The following is a 19,842-nucleotide window of genomic DNA, read 5'->3' as shown; positions in this document are numbered from 1 at the left end:
TCAGGGTAGGACCAATTGGGGGGTTGGGGCACCGCCCCCTGTCACACTCAAGGCAGGGTTGATGGGGAGGTTGCGGTGCCACCCCCTGTCACGCACAGAGCAGGGCCCATCAGGGGGTTGAGGAGCTCCCCCCTGTCACTCACAGAGTAGGGCCAATAGAGGAGTTGGGGCACCGCCCCCTGTCACACACAGAGCAGGGCGGATCAGGGGGTTGGGGCGCCGCACCCTGTCACACTCAGGGCAGGGCCGATGGGGAGGTTATGGCTCTACCCCATCACACACAGAGCAGGGTCCGTGGCGGGGGGTGGGGGGCGCCGCACCCTGTCATACACAGAGCCGCAGGGTGATCAGGGGGTTGGGGAGCTCCCCGCTATCAGGCACAGAGCAGGGCTGATCAGGGGGTTGGGGCGCCTTCCCCTGTCACGAACAGAGCAGGGTGGATAGGGAGGTTGTGGCCCCGCCCCCTGTCACACACAGAACCACCGGGCGATTGGGGGTTTGGGCGCTGTCCCCTGTCACGCTGATCCCGGTGCTGGGAGGCATATTACCCTTTTACTATATAGGTTAGAGGCCTGGTGCATGGGTGGGGGCCGGCTGGTTTGCCCTGAAGGGTGTCCTGGATCAGGGTGGGGGTCCCCACTGGGGTGCCGTGCCAGTCTGGGTGAGGGGCTGAGGGCTGTTTTCAGGCTGGCGGGTGACTGAAGCTCCCAACTGCTCCTTTTTTTCTTTTTTTTAATTCTGGGCCAGCTTTAGCTCTGGCTCCAGCTCTGAGGCCTCTGCTGCTGAAAGCAGGTATCTGGTTTGTTTGTGTTCTATAATCGAAACACTGTATCAACTCCAGCTCTGAGATCCAGGCTGGCTGAAAGCAGGTTTCTGGGGTTTTGTTTAGCTTCTATATTTGTAATAATGTTTCAAACTGCAAGCTCAGAGGCCAGCAAGGCAGGCAGGGAACATTGGTTTCCTCTGTCACTGAAGCAAGCAAGCCTCATGTTAGCTTTAAGCTGCCCGGCTGCCGGCCGCCATCTTGGCTGGCAGTTAATTTGCATATCGCCCTGATTAGCCAATGGGAAGGGTAGCGGATGTATGGCTAATTACCATGTTTCTCTTTTATTAGATAGGACTAGAGGCTCGATGCATGAAAATTCGTGCAAATGTAGGCCTTCCTTCCCCCAGCTGCCGGCACCAGCTTCCCTCTGGCACCAGGGACCCGGGCTTCCCTCCTCTGGCCGCCTGCAGGCACCTGGGACCCAGGCTGGCTTCCCTCCGGCCCTGGCTTCCTCAAGAAGGACGTCTGGAATGACGTCTGGTCTAATTAGCATATTACCCTTTTAATAATGAATATCACTCCCCGGCCCTGTAGTCAGATCTTCAGAAGACCACGGCCCTCCTGCCCTGGCTGGGTGGGTCAGTTGGTCAGAGTGTCAGCCTATACATCAAAAGGTTGAGGGTTCAATACCTGGTCAGTACATATACCTAGATTTTGGGTTTGATCCCAGATTGGGGCACATATGGGAGGCAACAGATCAATGTTTCTCTGTCTCCCTTCCTCTCTCAAATCAATAAACATATCCTCGGGTGAGGATAACAAAAAAAAAAGACCAAGGCCCTCAAGCGCATGGGCTGTTAAAAGCCACCCCCAAGCCCCGCCAGGAGCCCTTTCCCTGTGGGCAGCAATTCCGTGGGGCTGTGTGGTCATTTCCACAGAAAGGAAAGGAGAGCAGCTTCCAGAGACAAGGTGGCACTCTTATGACTTACTCCATGATAAACCAGAGCTGCTTTCTCGGCACTACTGACAAATGGAGATCATTCTTTGTTGTCAGAGGACATGTTCAGCCTCCTCCCTGACCTTTAACAATTCCACGCCGTTAGCACACTCCCTCTCCCCCCACCAGCTGTGACAACCAAAAAGGTCTGCAGATATTGCCAAATGTCCCCTGGGGGAGAGTTGCCCTGTTGAGCACTATTGCAATAAATCCACCGAACAACGATTCCCAGGACCAATCAGGTCCTCCTGATGGAGCTGGTCTGCTTCTTGGCCAGATTACCCGATCAAAACGGCTTTCCCTTCTTGCCGTGCCTGCCAGACACTCTGAAAGCTTGCCTTGGTGTTCCATCCCATGCAGCTCCAGTTACAGAATTTCTGTGTGCTCCTGCCTGGTTCTAGGAATGCCTTAAAGCAACCCAGACACTGGGTGAGAAACAATGGGTAGGACTTACAAGGAGACAGATTTCAGCAAACCTTGAAGCAATTTTTAATAACGACACTGACCAGTCCCAGGATGGGTTGCCAAGAAAGAAAAGAAACCTTACTGGAAATATTTAATCAGTGCAGAAAGACACAACATCTTGATGATTCTGGATGTACAGTACTTTATGTCGGTCCCTCCTATATCCTACTCACCTTCTAAAAAAGGCATTTCCTGCAAACGACAAAACCCAAAAAGGTTTATGAAATAAGGTGAAGAGGACGGAATATAAAGGAAAACAACTTTGTCCATGGGAAGCATCACTGAGCAGCAGAGTTCAGACCTTCCCCTGACCTGCATTTCTGTCCTTCAACAAGCGCCTTCGTGCTGGCCCTCGCTGCTCACTGGTAGCCTGGGGGTGGCCATAGCTCTTCCTTCACCGAGTGGTCACAAGGGTCAAGTAAACTGTGCTCGGTCCATGCTTAGGACAGGCCCACCCCTCGCTGCAGCTCCACAAATGGTGCCTAAATTTAATGTCTTAAGTCATTTTTGTTGCAAGTGACAAAAACCCAGCTCTAGCTCAAGTGGAAAGGGATTTTATTTTATTTTTTAAATATATTTTATTGATTTTTTACAGAGAGGAAGGGAGAGAGATAGAGGGTCAGAAACATCGATGAGAGAGAAACATCGATCAGCTGCCTCCTGCACATATCCTACTGGAGATGTGCTCGCAACCAAGGTACATGCCCTTGACCGGAATCGAACCTGGGACCTTTCAGTCCGCAGGCTGACGCTCTATCCACTGAGCCAAACCGGTTTCGGCAAGGGATTTTATTAACTTAGAATCAAGAAAGTCTGGAAGTAGGTCTAACATCAGACATGCTGGATCCACATCAGGACTCTTCCTCACAATTTAACAACAAGCAGGTGGCAAAAAAACAAAAAACACCCCCCCAAACAAACAAAAAACAAACACACACACACACACACACACACACACACACACACACACAGAGGTACCACAGGTCCTTAGAATTAAAGCCCCAAAGGAAACAGGGTCATCTCCCCCTCCCAACTCATATTGGAATTTAAGGAACACTCTGATTGGCCTACTGGAGTCACATGCACAGCACAAACTTCACAGCTGAGATTGGATGGCCCAGCTCGCTAACCCACCCAGAGCGATTTGGTTCCCCAGTCCACCCGAGAATCTCTGAGTGTGGAGCCCAACCTTGCTGGATTCTGTCTCTAGCCACAGACCTGAGCCTGCCCATACCCCTTAAGATCTGTCTTACCCCAGGTTACAGTCTGGACGGTGGAAAGACAGCTAATGGGCTCTTCCCTGGGAGGGTGACTGCTTCCTGTACAGACAGGGAGTGCTCAGTGTTTGAGAACCTCCACCCAGTCCTCTGATAGTCCCAACTTTACTTCCTACCTCATTACTAACTTCCTCTTTTAGTTTGGGGCAGAGAATTCAGCTCTGGCATTCTCACAAGATTGTGTAGATGCTAAACTCTGTTTATATTACAGCATCCTGATATTTTCCTCCAAAGCCCATAAGCCTCAGTCTCGGAAAACACATGGGTAGAGTCCCAAGACAAAATAGCAACAATTTAATCAGCTATTTTTCTTTCACATAACAGAGATTTCGTTTCCTGAGGAGGGCTATTCTACAGGGATGCCATATACACCTGGGCAGGTTGTGCAATGCACAGATCTTGGAAGCCCTATTCCCTTTACAGTGAATATATATGTATTAGAGGCCCAGTGCACAGCATTCGTGCACTAGGGGTGGGGAGGGTCCCTCAGCCCAGCCTGTGCCCTTTTGCAGTCCGGGAGCCCTCAGGGGGTGTCCGACTGACAGTCCCACTCCTGGTCAGCCAGCTTCTGGCTGAGGGGCACTCCCCTGTGGGAGTGCACTGACCACCAGGGGGCAGCTCCTGCATTGAATGTCTGCCCCTGGTGGTCAGTGCGTGTCATAGCGACCAGTCGTTCAGCCGTTTGGTTGATTTGCATATTACCCTTTTATTATATAGGAGGCCATTAGCACCAGTCGGCCAGGCTAGAGGCAGTTCACCTCTGCTCAGCCAAGTTCACATTTTATTTCCTTTAATACTCTCCCCTTTTCAGGTACTAATTTCTAAATTAGTCAAGACTGTCAGAGATGCAAGGGACAGAAACCCAGTAAAAGTAGCTCAAAAATCCAGGAAATGTGTTGGCTCATAATAAAGAATGAGGGCTTCTGGCTTCAGGCGTGGTTATCACCAAGAGCTGAACCAATATAGCCAGAGCTGTGTCTCACCTTTACGTCCGGTGGAGATTGGCTTCAGTCTGCAGACTATCCTTGCAGACAGCGAAGGAAGATGACTGCAGGCAGAATGAGGCTCTGTATAAAGCTTATAATCCCAGAAGAGTGAGACCCTCCAAAGCCATGTCCTCATCCCAGACCTAATCACTGTGGCCAGGGGATGGGGTTCTTTGATAAGTGTAGGTCACATGGCACTGGGGTGGTTGTGTTAGATCCGGGCCCATCTGGAGAAGTGGAGGGGGACCCACAGAGGGAAAGCAAGGTGCTGGTGGAGCTACTAAGCAGACAGAAACAACAGCTGGCATTACAAGTAGTATTTGCACTAGGGTCATCCAGGAGGTGGCAGGATGAAGAACCAGCAACATAATGCAATTGCAGTCTCAGGGCTCTCAGAACTGCTGCGGGCGGTGAAAAGCAGGTCTCCCGCCACAGGCAAGTGCAGATCTAGAAGGTTCAGGAAGGAAGAGAGACAGCTGCTAGAGTCCTGATTTGCTCAAGGCTGTATTCAAGGGTAGGTGGTGTCAACATTCACCGGGCCAAGACCATCAGAACACACCTGTGCTCGAGGCTTGTTTCGTTTGCCCCGGCCACGAAGACCACACACTGGGGAACCACGGAGCGCGTCTGTAGGAGCGCGCTGGGGGCAGGCGGGCATCTTATGGGATCGGGACAGGTGCTGGGTAGTTTTGAGGAGAGTGGAAGAGCGCAGAAGCCGTCCTCGGAGCCGTCAGGAGGCAGGGAGCAGAGGGGTGGTGGTTATCTCAGAAGCGGAGCTGTCAGTGGGGCCGGAGGGGCTGTGTGTGCATTTCTGCGGCTGGAGTGCTGTCTCTGGCTTGGCGCAGACGTGGGCACGGCGTGGCCTTGTGCGCTCCGTGTTTATGCTCCGTGGCTGTTTATGTTCCGTGAAGAACGTCGCGGCCCAGCTGCAGCCGAGCTTTGGTTCCCTCTTCCCGGGGACCTTTGTCTCCAGGTAAAGCTGCCCCCGTCCTTCCCCGTCTCCGCCCGGCTTCTCCCAGAGATCGTCCCTCCAGGGAGAGCCGGGCTCAGGGTGACAGCAGAGCGGCCCCTGACTGGGCCGGGAGCGGGAGACACCCAGGGACAGACGCCCCAACTCCTCCTCGGGCCTTAGGGCAACGCTGCCTTAAGCAAAGATAAAGAAGTTTGTAAAGTGCAGGGCTTCTCGGAGCCTTGATTATGCTTGTGCGCGCTGCCAGTCTTGAGAGAGACAAAATGGTGCTTTTTGAACAAAGACAGAATTAGAGGCAGGAGCGGGAGAGAGAGGGGTACAGAGGCAAAATGATGGCAATGGAGACGCAGAGAAAGGAATAGGGATAGACGGCGGGGCCGGACCGGGACGGGGATGGAGAAAGAGGCGGGGACGGGGACGGGGACGGGGAGGCCGGCACAGGAGCGCCCGCCACGGGCCGGCAGGCGGTCGGGACAAAGGCCGGCGGGCGGGGGGCGAGGGCGGGGCGGCGAAGGCTCCGGCCGGGCGGGCGCGGGGGAACTACAAGTCCCAGCAGCTCCCGCTGCGGCCGGCCCCCCTCGATCCCGGGGAGCGCCTGGCGGGGCCGCTGGGCCGAGGGGGCCGCCGGCGGGCGAGCGGGCGGGGCGCTGGCTGCGGGCCCCGGGGGCGCCGGCGGGAGCGGCGGGCCGGGCAGGGGCGAGGGGCGCCGGGTGAGTGTCCCCGCGAGCGGGCCGGCGGACGAGGGCCCGGTGGGGGGGGCGGGACCCCGGTGCGGGGGGCGGCCCCGTGCGCCCCCGCCGCGCACGCCGCCGCCCGGGCCGGAGAGCAGGGTCGTGGCCCCGCGCGAGGGGCCGGCCGCCCGCGGGCCTAGCGCGCCAGACCAGCGCTGCGGCCCAGGGAGGGCCCGGCCGAGCTGGGCGCCTTCGGGAGGGAAGGATGGGGCACCCCGCTGTGGGCCGGGAGTTCAGGGCGCCCCTCCTCCCGAGGCGATCCGGACCCTCTGCCCCGAAACCCAGCAGGGCCCAGGCATTGTTCCCCCGCCCCGGGCCGGGCCGGGAGTTCCGCCGGCCCTCCCCGTAGAGGGACCCGCTATTGTTCCTCACTCTCCAGGCTGCGAGCCCAGCGTCGGGAGCCACTTCCCCGGGAGGTGATCCAGGAACCCGGAGGGACCTGGGCGTTGTCCCCCCACCTGCCCACCTGGGGCTGTGGGTAGAGGGGGTGATCCAGGAACTCTGCACCCCACTTGCTTACCCACCCCCAGCTATGGGTGGATGTCTCCCTCCCCAGGAGAGGTTCCCCCAATACCCAGCCATGGGTGGGTAGCGTAAGGCATCACCTCCCGCCAGGTCATCCCGAGCTCCCCCTGCTCCCAGCAGGGTCCCTGCTGTCGTTTCTCCACCCCTTTCCCTATGGATCTTTCCTCCCCGAGGGGACAAAAGTGTCCTGACACTTCCCCATACCCGCCGGGCACTCAGGAGTCTCCTCCTCCTGGGAGTTGGCTCAGGGGTCCCCCAGTCACCCAGAGGGGCCACGGGTATTGTTTCTGCGCAGCCCCCAGCTAGGGGTTAGAATTCAGAATCTTCTATCCAGTTGGGCAACAGGTGCCCCGACTTTGGGATCCATGGTCTCCCCCATCCCACGGGCCCACAGGTTATTCCCCACCTGCCAGCTTCAGGACCTGGCGTTCGGGAACACAGAACACAGGTGCTCCGGAACTGTGAGGCTTGGCATTCAGGCGGTCTCTTCCCCAGAAAGTGAGCCAGGTCCCCTGCACTCCCCCAAGGCCCCCAGAGCACTACCAGATGTTGTTTGCGCCCCCCCCCCCCCATCGCCTTCATCCCCCAGATACAGGCTTCTAAGTTCGGGATGCTTTATCTCTAGTACTTGAGCCAGAGGTCCCCCACTCCACCAGAAACTCCCAAATATGCCCCTCCGACTGTGGGACAACAATTCAGGCCGTGTACTTAGAAGCAAGCACAGGATCCCGGACACCCACCCCTTCCCCATGAGGGGTAGGAGCCCAGGACTCTCTCTCTACAGGACCCAAGCTTCCCACAGAGGAGGAGTCCAGGATGGAGAGAGGGGCAGAGCCATGGAGTTGGGCACTGGAGGCCTCTAGTGCCAGATCCCATGACTTCCATCCAGGTGTGGGGCCGAGAAGGGAGGGGCCCCTCATGTCCCACCAGGGTCTCTCCTCGGGCCCCAGCCAGGGCGAGCCACAATCTGCCTGCAGCCTAGAACAAGAAGGACCCGTGTGTATGCTCAGAAGCGGGTTTGGGGGCACAGCTTGGCCACCTATCCCATCCCTGCCCAGGCTCTAAAAGAGACCCCCTGCTCCCCAGAACCTACCTCTGCCCACCCTGTCCTCGCCCTGCAGATCCTGCCCTGGAAGCAGCTGGCACCTCCACAGCTGGGATGCGGCGCTCGGTGCTGGTCAGGAACCCAAGCCACAAAGGCCCGGGGCCTGCTTACGAAGAGCTTGGCTCAGACTCAGAAGACCTGGACCCCGGCCCCGAAGACCCAGAGCCCGACCTGGAGGACCTCAACTCTGTCTCTGAAGACGTGGACCCCGGCTATGAAGAGCTAGAGCCTGTCTCTGATGATCTGGACCCTGACGCGGGAACTCCAGGCTCCATCTTGGGGACCGGTGCCATGGATGCCCAAGATCTCGACCCCATGTCTTCAAGTTTTGATCTCGATCCAGACGTCATTGGCCCTGTGCCCCTGGTCCTTGACCCTAACAGCGACACCCTCAGTCCCCCAGAAGCCCCAGACCTGGACCCCCTCTCCTCCAGCCTTACTGCCACCCCGGAAGGCCTGGCCACCAGCCCGGCGGTGATCCCGGCCCCCGCCAGCCCGCCCCGGCCCTTCTCCTGCCCCGATTGTGGGCGAGCCTTCCGGCGCAGTTCGGGGCTGAGCCAGCACCGCCGCACCCACAGCGGCGAGAAGCCCTACCGCTGCCCCGACTGCGGCAAATCGTTCAGCCACGGCGCCACGCTGGCCCAGCACCGCGGCATCCACACGGGCGCACGGCCCTACCAGTGCGCAGCGTGCGGCAAGGCCTTCGGCTGGCGCTCCACGCTGCTCAAGCACCGCAGCAGCCACAGCGGCGAGAAGCCGCACCACTGCCCCGTGTGCGGCAAGGCCTTCGGGCATGGCTCGCTGCTGGCGCAGCACCTGCGCACGCACGGCGGGCCGCGGCCGCACAAGTGCCCGGTGTGCGCCAAGGGCTTCGGGCAGGGCTCGGCGCTGCTGAAGCACCTCCGCACGCACACGGGCGAGCGGCCCTACCCGTGCCCTCAGTGCGGCAAGGCCTTCGGGCAGAGCTCGGCGCTGCTGCAGCACCAGCGCACGCACACGGCCGAGCGCCCCTACCGCTGTCCCCACTGCGGCAAGGCGTTTGGCCAGAGCTCCAACCTGCAGCATCACCTGCGCATCCACACTGGCGAGCGGCCTTATGCCTGTCCCCACTGCTCCAAGGCCTTCGGGCAGAGCTCCGCGCTGCTGCAGCACTTGCACGTGCATTCCGGAGAGCGCCCCTACCGCTGCCAGCTCTGCGGCAAGGCCTTCGGCCAAGCTTCCAGCCTCACCAAGCACAAGAGGGTGCATGAGGGCGCAGCTGCGGCAGCCGCAGCAGCCACAGCTGCTGCCACTGGCCTGGGCCTTAGCCCTGCTTCGATGTTGCGGCCTGGGCAGGTCTCCCTCCCGGGTCCTGATGCTGCCCCTGTGCTTGGTTCTGGCCTGGGCCCCAGCTCTGGCCTGGGCACGGACCCATGCTCTATGCTGGGCTCCCTCCCCAATCCCAGCCCTAAACCTGGCCCTGGCTCGGAATCTACCCTCACCCCTGATCCTGTCAAGTCCTCTGACGCTAAGCCTGGTCATGATGCCAATCCTGACCTTGTGGCCAGCCCTGGCCACAGATCTGGTCACAGCTCGGACCCAGATCCTGTGCCCAGCCCCAACCCCAACCCTGAGTCCCGCCCTGAGCCCAGCCCTCCCACCCACGACAGCTCAGCCCTCCCTACCTGTGAGAATCCTGAAAGGGTGCAGGAGCGAGGGGCACTGCTGGGGCCTGACGGCTGAAAGGGGTGCCATCACCCATGGAGGCCTGGAGAAGTTGTGTGTTGTGCAGTTAGTAAAATCTTCCCACTGCCTGCTCGCTCTGTTTCATGGTTCTCCGGTTTTTTTCCCTTAATGCATAGCTCCTCGAAACGGAAGGTGTGGCCTGAGCCAGCCATACATCCGGAATCCTAATGTTCCGGCTCCCCCCTGACATCCTCCACGCTTCCCAGCGTCCCCCATCCGAGCAGTTACCACTTTGCGCCCCCAGACCTGGTCACCTTCGTTAGCAGCAGACTTACCCTGCAGGCGGTCGGAGAGCATCCTTCCCTTTGGTTTATCTGATGGTGGGGTCTGGCATGCTGAAGTTAGGGGGCTGATAATGGAGGCGGATAAGAAGCCATGGGGCAGTTCTGCCTTGTCTGTTCCCCTGACTTACCCCTTGCCCCTCGAAGTCCACACTATAGGTACACCACTGGACAAAGGAGGTTGCTCATGTATGCATTCAATAAACATCTATTGAGAGCTCACAGGTACCACATTTGGAAACATTTAAACAGTAATTACATGGTCTGGTACGTTCTAAATGTATAAAGGACTCTGATTTAGTTTGGGGACAGCTTTCTCAGGAAGGACCACTAATTTAATCATCAGCACTGCCCAGCCTTGTGCTACACTTTTGCGTTTTCTCCATGAAGCAGGCAACTATGGTCGAGCATCCCCATTCGGCAAATGATGAAACCGAGGCACACGGACTTTCAGGGGCTCTTTGGGAGACAAGAAATGGCAGTTGGCAGCGCCTAGATTTTAACCGGAATTGTCTGCCCCCATCCCCCAGCCTGTGTTCTTAACCATTACTCTCCAGGGCAAGAGTGCTCAAAGGCTCTGGGGCCATTGAAAGATGAACTGGGGGCCCGACCGTGTGGCTCAGGGGTTGAGCATCACCCTATGAACCAGGAGGTTATGGTTCAATTCCCAGTCAGGGCACTGGCCCGGGTTGTGGGCTCTGTCTCATCATTGATGTTTCTATCTCCCTCTCCTTTCCTCTCTGAACTCAATACCAATAATTTTTTTAAAAAGAAAGATGAAATAAGAGAGGAGGTGGCGGCGGACCAGACGGCTCTGGTAGGTTGCTACAGGGAGTTTGTCATCTCAGAGAAACGGGAAGTCGCCGGCAGGTTCTGGGGAAGGACTGATAGGAATTATTCTTCCAAGACGGCCTGGCTGCTGATGGAGGTGTAATGGGAGGGGTCGGGAGTGGGAGTCTAAGATCGGAGAGGAGGTTGCTGCAGTGGTCCGAGCCAGGCGTGGTGGGGACTCTGGGCTGAGAGCTATAAAAGTGAGAACAAGTGGGCCTCTGTGGGATATAATTAGGAAGTGAAATAGGATTTGCTGATAGGTCATGAGAGGGGCCGAAGAGGAAGGATTTGAGAGCAATCAGGGAATTTCTGGGAGGATGGAGGGAAACAACCCTTAGAAAGATGTAGGGTCATCGCTGGACATCGCGGACATGGAAGGCAAGATGCGGGCAGGACGCAGGCAGGACAGGGAGCCCGCCCATGCTGCAGCATCTGGCTCGCCCGGCGGCGCTAGGGCCCCGCGACCGCCCTCGGCACCCGGCGCCCGCGTTGGTGCGCGCGCACTCCGCGATGGCAGGCGCGGTCTCGGCGCAGGGCTCCGGGGTCGCATCCTGTCACGTGCCTCCCAGGGCGCCCTGGGCACGTGACCCGGCGCGAGTCACCTGACGCGCAAGGGTTTGAAGCGGCGCCGCGAGGGAGCGAGACCGCAGTGACAGCGGCGGGCGCTGGTGCCCTGGCTGCTCCGCCGCGCCCGCCGGCGTCCGGCGCTCCCCGCCCCGGGATGGCAGCCCCCGGGGGCTGGGGTGGCTCAGGTGAGGTCGCGGGCGGCTGCCCCGACTCGGGGCGGCGCAGTCCCGGTTTCCCTGTCCCGAACTCCCGTGCTGACCTCGCAGCTTAGGGCGGTGGGGATTTGGGCTCCTGGACCCGGGAGGCGGGCGGGCACCGGCTTTCCCGACGCGGAGTGGCGGGGCTCCCGACGGCCTTCCTGGACCCAGGCTGTGCTCGGAGGTCCCGAACTCCGACCGCGAGCGGGCCCCGCCAGCTTCTCTGACTTGGGCAGCGAGGCTCCCGTTCTGAGCCTCGGCTCTGACCGCTCAGCTTTGCTGGAACTCGGCGGGCACCGGTTTCTCCATCCCCACGAGACTCCTTCCCCCATCCAGGAGTGGATGCTCCGCTTCTCTAACCCCAGGCCGAGCACTGGGGCATTGCCTCCTTGAGCCTCGGCGCCTGACTCTCTCTCTCAGATCTCCGAACCCTGGAAGCTCAGCTTTCCTGAATGCAGGCGTGGGGTGCCCCGCCTCCAGTCCCTTCAGTCTCCACCTCTCCCGGGGGAGCCTGGAGGAAGGCCCTGCTGTTGATCTTCCCTTGTAGAGCTAGCGGGATACCCTGAAAGGTGTCTCACTGGTAGGGCCTGGGATGGGGTAGCTATGACCCAGAGAGAGAGGCCGGCCTGCCCTCTGGCTTCCGTCCAGCTCTCCTGTAGACAACTGCGAAAGCATCCAGACTCCAAAGGGACGGGACCAGTCAGGAGCTGGCCCTCCCTGCAGAACAGGTTCTGGCAGTGGCCACAGTCATCTTGGTGGCAGTGCCAGGCAGGGGGGCAGCCAGGTCCTGGAAAGAAGCTGGGTTCTCCCAGTAGGGTGGTTGGGGGGGGGGTGCCAGGGACAGTTCTGGGCTGCTGTGACCAGCTGTGACCCCAGCAGTTGTGGAAACCTTGGCCCTTCCTCTTAGGCTGGTGGGGATTGAAGGGAAAAGGCAGTGCTTAGAATAGCCCCTGTCTCCTGAACAATTACTGATATTCGAGCTGAGCTGCGTTGTCTCACTCCATTCTGGAAGCATTCTCAGGGTTTTGGCCTCAGGGGGAGACTTTTAAAAAATTTCCACTATAAAAAAATTAATTTCAGAAAGAAAGGGAGAGGGAGAGAGAGATAAAACATCAATGATGAGAGAGAATCATTGGCTGCCTCCTGCATGCCTCCTCCTGGGCATCGAGCCCGAAACCCGTGCATGTGCCTGACAGGGACGGGAAGACCAGCTCCTAGTTCGTGGGTTGATGCTCAACCACTGGCCCCAGCGCCCAGGCTTTTTCCGTTTTTCAGATGAGGGAACTGAGACTTAGGAAGGTGCCTGGGTCCCCCGACCGGGAAGAGGCAGGTCTGGGATTTGGTCCTAGGGCTGTGTGGTTTCCAGGAGCTGGTAGCCTTAATGAAGATGCCGTATTAGCTCACAAACTGACATACGGGCAGTGCTGTAATAACATTGGCCCACGCGCAGTGAGTCTTCAGCAAATGCATTCCCTTATTGCCCTACGTGTTGACATTCCCTTCTCCAAGCCTGTGGCTGTGAGAGCGTCAGCTGGGCAGATCAGGTCATGATGAGTGGGAAGGGTTTTCCAGAAAATACTAGAATGCAGCTGAGTTCCATGTTCATGCCTGGGGTTTGGAGTTGGGATGTGCCCAGGAGCCTTGAGTACCCTGTGAGAAGCCAGTGGGAGCAATTCATTCTCTCCTCACAGATCAACAGGAATAATGGTGGGATGTCCTGGCATTCTCACCACACTACAAGCTCTGTGATAAAGACTTTGTAAGCATCAAATCCTCAGCTTCCTGTGAGAGATGCTATTGCCACATTTTGCCAATGAGAACTTGAGCCCAGAGAGTCTGGGTGCCCTGTCCGTGCCAGTGAGCATCAGGGTCAGGTATCAACTCAGGCCCTTTTGAGTCCCAAACTTGACTTTGCAACCTCCGAGCAGCACTGCTGCGTATATGCATAAAACGTAGGTTTTCAGATTTTCTGAGATCTCCCAGAATTCTTTCTTGGCTGGGATGTGAGATCTGCCTTCCTTTGGGGAGGTAGGCCGGGCGGGGTCCGGTCCCCACTGCTCTCTTCCATTCCCACAGAGACCGAGCACCTCCTGACCGCCAGCCCCGGGTATGGGACCCAGGCGGGGGCGTCGCCGGCCCCTCCAGCCCCTCTGGAGGAAGAAGACCTCCGCCGCCGTCTCAAGTACTTCTTTATGAGTCCCTGTGACAAGTTTCGGGCCAAGGGCCGCAAGCCCTTTAAGCTGATGCTGCAAGTGGTTAAGATCTTGGTAGTCACTGTACAGGTGAGACCTGTGGGGGCCCCAGCAGGAATGGTGCTGTGGCCACTGTGTTCCTTGAAGGAGAGTCTGGGAGTCAGAACCTCGTCCTGACCCTGCGGCAGCATAATGACTGTAACAGTGGCAGTAATAAGTCAGAAAACCCGCTGAGCTCTAGGTGAGCAGCTTCTTTTAACCTCACACATGCCCCTGTTTTGTAGATGAGGCAGCTGAGGCTCAGCGAGGTGAGGGGATTTGTCCAAAGTCACATGGCAACCAGGCACTGGGATTTGCTGGCACTTGAACCCAGGCAGTCTGGCACCATGCTGACCCTCAAAGAGAACTGACCCAGTGGCTGAACAGATACTTGCCCCCTTTCCCATGCCAGGCTCTGTGCTGGGGTCTTGTGATCCCAAGATGAATCAGACCCTGCCCTAGGCGCTGTGACTTTGGACATGTGACTGTGCTTCTAATTTCCCCTTGGTAAGGGTTCCAGCACTGTGGCACTTACCCTATAGGTTTGGGTTAACATGGAAGTTGGCACCAGGTAAACATTTCATGACCACTAGTTGCTACCCTGAGATATATGAGTGCCACTATGTGCTATGCATTGGGAACAAATGGTGGGCATGGAAGATGGCGGGCATGGAGTGGGTCCTCTACTCTTCCTCCATTCACGCATCGAGGGCGGTCCCATCCCAGCAGTGTCAACCCTCTGTCATCCCACCAGCTCATCCTTTTCGGGCTCAGCAACCAGCTGGCAGTGACATTCCGCGAGGAGAACACCATTGCCTTCCGCCACCTCTTCCTCCTGGGCTACTCTGATGGGGCAGACGACACCTTCGCCGCCTATACGCGGGAGCAGCTCTACCAGGCTATCTTCTATGCTGTGGACCAGGTGCGGGCAGCCAAGGGCAGGTGCAGGCAGCCAGGGCAGGTGGGCAGGTGGTGGTGGTGGGGCTGACGGACCCTCCCCTTCTCTGCCTACAGTACCTGATGCTCCCTAATGTGTCGCTGGGCCACTACGCATATGTACGGGGCGGGGGCAGCCCCTGGGCCAATGGCTCAGCCCTGGCCCTCTGCCAGCGGTACTACAACCGCGGCCACGTGGACCCAGCCAATGACACCTTTGACATCGACCCAAGGGTTGTCACTGGTGAGTGGACAAGGCAGGACTGAGCTATTGGGGGTCCCTGGCTGCTGGGATTAAAATCCCAGCTCTACCCTCATCCAGGAGATGGGTTGTCTTGAGTATTGATAATGTATGCAACGTGTCTAGAAGAATGCTTGGCATGTAGAAAGAGCCAGGTGTTATGTTTAATATCATTAATCCACTAATCAGTTAGGGCAGGGGTGGGCAAACTTTTTGGCTCGAGGGCCACAATGGGTTCTTAAACTGGACCGGAGGGCCGGAACAAAAGCATGGATGGAGTGTTTGTGTGAACTAATATAAATTCAAAGTAAACATCATTACATAAAAGGGTATGGTCTTTTTTTTTTTTTTTAGTTTTATTCATTTCAAACGGGCCGGGCTGTAGTTTTCCCACGGCTGAGTTAGGGCCTACAGAGCTCCAGGCCCTAGTGTCTGTTCAGGGAATAGACATACTGGGCCCTACCCCAGGGAAACGGGGGACAAACAACAAATGCTCAAGTACAAAGTGAATGAGAGCAGGGAGACTTGCCTGTGCCTCTTCTATCCTGTGCCCCTTCCCTGACTCCCTGTCCTCAGATTGCATCCGGGTGGACCCTCCTGAGAGACCCTTTGTGCCCCCCAGTGATGACTTCTCTCTCTTGGACGGCAGCGCCAGTTACAAGAACCTCACGCTCAAATTCCACAAGTACTGCCCGGTGGAGGGGGTCACCAGGGGCTGGGCAGAGGGTGGGGGGAGGCAGGAGGCCAGGTGTCCTTGGGGCCCCCCTGGCAGCCACTTCCCTGAAGGTGGGGGCAGGGCGGGCCAGGCGGATGCCTGCTGAGTGATCACTTCCCTCTGCCAGCTGCAGAGTCAGCATCGGGCAGGAGTGTTGGCACTCTAGGGCCTCAGGGAGCTGTGGAGCTCCCTCCCCCTCACCAGAACCCTCCCCTCAGGCTGATCAACGTCACCATCCACTTCCAGCTGAAGACCATCAACCTTCAAAGCCTGATCAACAATGAGATCCCCGACTGCTACACCTTCAGCATCCTGGTGAGCCCGCGGTGTCCCGAGTAAGAGCATGGACCCAGCCGTGATCTGGGGTGGGGAGCAGGACTTCTGAGCTCCAGGGCTAGGGACCCGTGGCCAAGGACCGCATGTGGGTGCTGAGAGCCTGGAGCTACACAGACCATCCTTCATGCAGGTCTGGGCGCCCAGGCCTGTCCAGGCTCACTCTGTATCCCACACAGATCACGTTTGACAATAAGGCATTCAGCGGGCGTGTCCCCATCAGCCTGGAGACCCAGGTCCACATCCAGGAGTGTAAGCACCCCAGTGTCTTCAGGCATGGTGAGTCCTCAAACCCTAGACCAGGGATTTCAACACCCCAGACCAGCATCAACCAGGGACCCTGACCTACCGAGGGATCCCTGAACCTCAGACCCACACTGACTGAGCTTCTCACTCAGATTAGTCATGAGCCCCCTGCCCAGCCCAGCCCAGCCCTGCAGTCCCCTTGGCCTGGCCCGGCCCCAGCCCTGGCCTCCCAAGGCCCCAGGCTACCCCAGCTCTACCCAAGGCCCCTCCCCACAGGAGACAACAGCTTCCGGCTCCTGTTTGACGTGGTAGTGATCCTCACCTGCTCCTTCTCCTTCCTGCTGTGTGCCCGCTCCCTGCTCCGTGGCTTCCTGCTGCAGAATGTGAGAGCCATCCCAGCGTCACATGTGCCAAACCGGCCTTGCCCAGTTCTGGGGCCAGAAGGGCTGTGGGTGGCAGGAGGCTCCCGGGCCTAGAAAAGCCCTCACCCCGCCTGCCTCCTGCAGGAGTTTGTGGGGTTCATGTGGCGGCAGCGGGGACGGGCCATCAGCCTGTGGGAGCGGCTGGAATTTGTTAACGGCTGGTACATCCTGCTGGTCACCAGCGATGTGCTCACCATCTCGGGCACCATCATGAAGATCGGCATTGAAGCTAAGGTGGGTCCTGCCCACACCTTGCCCGGGGCCACGCAGCCCCTTCCAGACCTTGGCCCCTATACTGCCCCCACCGATGCCCACCTGGGGCCACATTCCCCAGCCAGATGTGGTTGACACTGTTCCCACTCCTAGAACCTGGCCAGCTACGATGTCTGCAGCATCCTCCTGGGCACCTCGACGCTGCTCGTCTGGGTCGGCGTCATCCGCTACCTGACCTTCTTCCACAAGTACAATGTGAGCCTGTGGGTGCAGCCGGGCCCTCCCGGGTGGCAGCCACACATCCCCCAGTTCCCACCTCCCAAATTCATCCTCATGCGCAGTCACCAGCCCCTGCAGCGGACCCGTCATGAGCCTTTTAGCCATATACCTGTCCACCCAGACGTGCCTGTCACTGACTCTGAGCAGGGACCGTGTGAGCCTGGCCCTCAGCTCCAGGCTCCCCCTTCTCAGCTCCCCAGCTGTGCCCTCAGCCAGGCCCTGCCCGCTTCGCCCGTGCGCACTGACGACCAGGGTCGTGGCCATGCCCTCATCAGCCATCTGCCCGCTGCAGATCCTCATCGCCACGCTGCGGGTGGCCCTGCCCAGCGTCATGCGCTTCTGCTGCTGTGTGGCTGTCATCTACCTGGGCTACTGCTTCTGCGGCTGGATCGTGTTGGGGCCCTACCACGTGAAGGTAGGGACCAGCAGGGCTGTGGGGGTGCACGGCCCACAGGTGAAGGTTCTCTGGCTCCCTGCCTCCGAGCCTACGTCCCAAGCCCTTGGCCCCTGGTTTAACTCTCACTGACCTGGACACACTGCGTGACCCTCTGTACTTTACCAAGAGGTCTGCAGCGGCTCTGCCCACTGACTCTGGCCTTATGACCTTATTGACATGACGACCCCATTGTAACTGCTGATATTCTGCCCACTGCCCCTCTGACCCCTGGTAACCCTGGCCTTGACTCTAGGGCACTGTCATTGCATAGTGAGCCCCAGGTGGCCCCATTGTAACTAGTACCCTGCTGTCCCCTCTGACTCCCGGTCCCCCCGCCCAGCCCCGCCTCCCTACAATCCCACTGACTCCGCTGCCTGGCCACAGTTCCGCTCGCTGTCCATGGTGTCGGAGTGCCTGTTCTCGCTCATCAATGGGGACGACATGTTTGTGACGTTTGCGGCGATGCAGACGCAGCAGGGCCGCAGCAGCCTTGTCTGGCTCTTCTCCCAGATCTACCTTTACTCCTTCATCAGCCTCTTCATCTACATGGTGTTGAGCCTCTTCATCGCGCTCATCACCGGCGCCTATGACGCCATCAAGGTCAGCCGCGCCTCCCCTCCCGCTTGCCTCCCCACGGGGCCAGCCCCCGTCACACACAGCGCTAACCAGGGCTCCGTGTCCCTTGGAAGCCACCACGGGGGGGGGGGGGGGGGGGGCGGTTCCAGAGGACATGGCGGGGTGAGGAGAGAAGGACCCAGGGAGAGAATGTGGGAGACTCTGCAAAGCCAAAGGAAGTGGTGGCTGGAAGTTAGGGGTCACAGGTGGGGCTGCTGTCATGGCTTACTTGCCACCTTCTCAGTTTGATCAGGTGAGCTCCGGCCAGGTAGGGTCTCGAGTCGGCTTTTACCAACAGGGACACCAGGCCGCAGAGATTCAGTGACTTACCAAGATCAGCAACTAGGGGTGAAACCAGGCTCCACCAGGAAGCCTTGCTCCTCACCCTCTGTCCTGTGGGGGCAGACAGTGGGGGTTAGAGGAGAGAAAGGGGCAGAGCAGAATGTGCGGGTGGCAGATTCTTATAGCCAACGCGTCCAAGGGCCCATTGTGAGCCAGGCCCTGTGCTGGGCCAGGCCTCTAGGAAACAAGGTGAGGTGTACACAGGCTGCCCAGAGCCAGTGGGCAGGACGGATAATGCATGAGCAGGATATGATCACTGCCGGTGAGAGCTAGGAAGCAAGGAAAGTCTCTAAAATGTGCTGTTCAATAAGAGCCTCTAACCTCATGGGACTATTTAAATTTTGATTTTAATTAAAATGAAATACAATTCCAAAATTCAGTTCCTCACTCACACCATCCACACATCAAGTGCCCAGGAGCCCATGTGGCTAGCGGCTTCCTGATTGAACACCCTAGAATCAAACCTTTCCGTCATATCAGAAAGTTCTAGATTGGGATCCCAAGAGAGGGAGCACCAGGGGGAAGGGGCACCTGGAGCAAAGGCCACGTAGCCAGAAAGAACTTGGGGAAGAGATGGTGGCTCCCTCCCGAGGCGGAGGGCAAAGGCTGGGCTCGCTGAAAGCTGCGGTGTCCACCCACTGAGGAGTAGATGGGCGCCACCTGGCCCAGGTGCGGGGTCGCACATCCCACGCATCCAGGAGTCAGGGAGGTCTTCCTGGAGTCAAACCCTGACGCACAAGGGCCCAGAGGTGGGAGCCGCTCGGACAGCACAGCGAGGAGACCCAGATGGCGGGGGAGGACGTGGGGGAGGGCAGATCCGAGGAGCCCCTTCCACGGCGGCCACCCGCATCTCTCCGCAGCACCCGGGCAGCACGGGCGTGGAGCCCAGCGAGCTGCAGGCCTACATCGCGCAGTGCCAGGACAGCCCCACCTCCGGCAAGTTCCGCCGCGGGAGCGGCTCGGCCTGCAGCCTGTGCTGCTGCGGCCGGAGCAGGAGCAGGTTCGATCCCCCATCCCCCGGGAACCGGGAGGGCTGCCGGGGAACTGCCGCCTGCCCGCCCCCTGACACTGCCCTCCTCCAGGGACGCCTCGGAGGAGCGACCGCTGCTGGTGAACTGACCCGGACCCGGGACCGCGGACCGCGGAGAGCCGGGCTGGCCGTTTTTAGGGGTGACTTAGGACTGGCTCTCGCACCCTGTGCAGGCGTGGGCCACTGGGTCGGACCAGCGTAGGGTGGATGTTAAATAAAAAGGGAAAATACACGTGGTGGTCCCATTTCTAGCGGGAGGTGCATTCCAAGAGCCCCTCGTCTAAAGCCCCTTTAAGGCGTCGCCACACTCGGCCTGGCTCCGCGGCCTTCCCAGCGGCGGGGCGGGGCTTCGAGCGCCTTCGGCGAGTAACTTAAAGGGG

General features: G+C 58.7%; 2 protein-coding genes across 4 annotated transcripts; both read left to right on the top strand.

Annotated features, from left to right (window-relative positions):
• The first annotated feature begins 6,015 nt into the window (after window positions 1–6,015).
• On the top strand, window positions 6,016–9,620 carry ZNF358 (zinc finger protein 358). 3 transcript variants are annotated; one of them, XM_059695724.1, is made up of 3 exons: window positions 6,016–6,171; window positions 7,502–7,606; window positions 7,839–9,620. In XM_059695724.1, the coding sequence occupies exons 2-3, from the start codon at window positions 7,534–7,536 to the stop codon at window positions 9,542–9,544; spliced, it is 1,779 nt and encodes a 592-aa protein (XP_059551707.1). In that variant the 5' UTR covers window positions 6,016–6,171; window positions 7,502–7,533; the 3' UTR covers window positions 9,545–9,620. The 3 variants fall into 3 exon arrangements, with proteins under 3 accessions (XP_059551707.1, XP_059551709.1, XP_059551708.1); XM_059695725.1 differs by having other exon boundaries at window positions 6,026–6,171; window positions 7,343–7,606; XM_059695726.1 differs by lacking the exon at window positions 7,502–7,606 and having other exon boundaries at window positions 6,020–6,171.
• A 1,598-nt stretch (window positions 9,621–11,218) lies between these two features.
• Window positions 11,219–19,694, top strand: MCOLN1 (mucolipin TRP cation channel 1). The gene is made up of 14 exons (XM_059695728.1): window positions 11,219–11,411; window positions 13,500–13,705; window positions 14,409–14,576; window positions 14,669–14,834; window positions 15,408–15,516; window positions 15,765–15,861; window positions 16,059–16,158; window positions 16,402–16,508; window positions 16,632–16,781; window positions 16,914–17,015; window positions 17,332–17,454; window positions 17,860–18,075; window positions 19,293–19,432; window positions 19,515–19,694. Exons 1-14 carry the CDS (start codon window positions 11,381–11,383, stop codon window positions 19,549–19,551), a joined length of 1,752 nt encoding a protein of 583 aa, XP_059551711.1. The 5' UTR covers window positions 11,219–11,380; the 3' UTR covers window positions 19,552–19,694.
• Window positions 19,695–19,842: the final 148 nt, after the last annotated feature.

This window comes from Myotis daubentonii, chromosome 5, assembly GCF_963259705.1.
Source record: "Myotis daubentonii chromosome 5, mMyoDau2.1, whole genome shotgun sequence".
Taxonomy (NCBI): Eukaryota; Metazoa; Chordata; class Mammalia; order Chiroptera; family Vespertilionidae; genus Myotis; species Myotis daubentonii.
Note: the sequence above shows the minus strand (reverse complement) of the source record. Positions and strands in the feature narration are given on the sequence as shown.

Coding starts and splice junctions, on each gene's coding strand:
- MCOLN1 (XM_059695728.1), top strand. CDS start 11,381: ATGGCAGCCCCCGGGGGCTGGGGTGGCTCAG. Junction 14,835..15,407: donor CGACCCAAGGGTTGTCACTG/GTGAGTGGACAA, acceptor CCCTGTCCTCAG/ATTGCATCCGGGTGGACCCT. Junction 19,433..19,514: donor TGCGGCCGGAGCAGGAGCAG/GTTCGATCCCCC, acceptor GCCCTCCTCCAG/GGACGCCTCGGAGGAGCGAC.
- ZNF358 (XM_059695724.1), top strand. CDS start 7,534: ATGGAGAGAGGGGCAGAGCCATGGAGTTGGGCACTGGAGGCCTCTAGT. Junction 7,607..7,838: donor ATCCCATGACTTCCATCCAG/GTGTGGGGCCGA, acceptor CTCGCCCTGCAG/ATCCTGCCCTGGAAGCAGCT.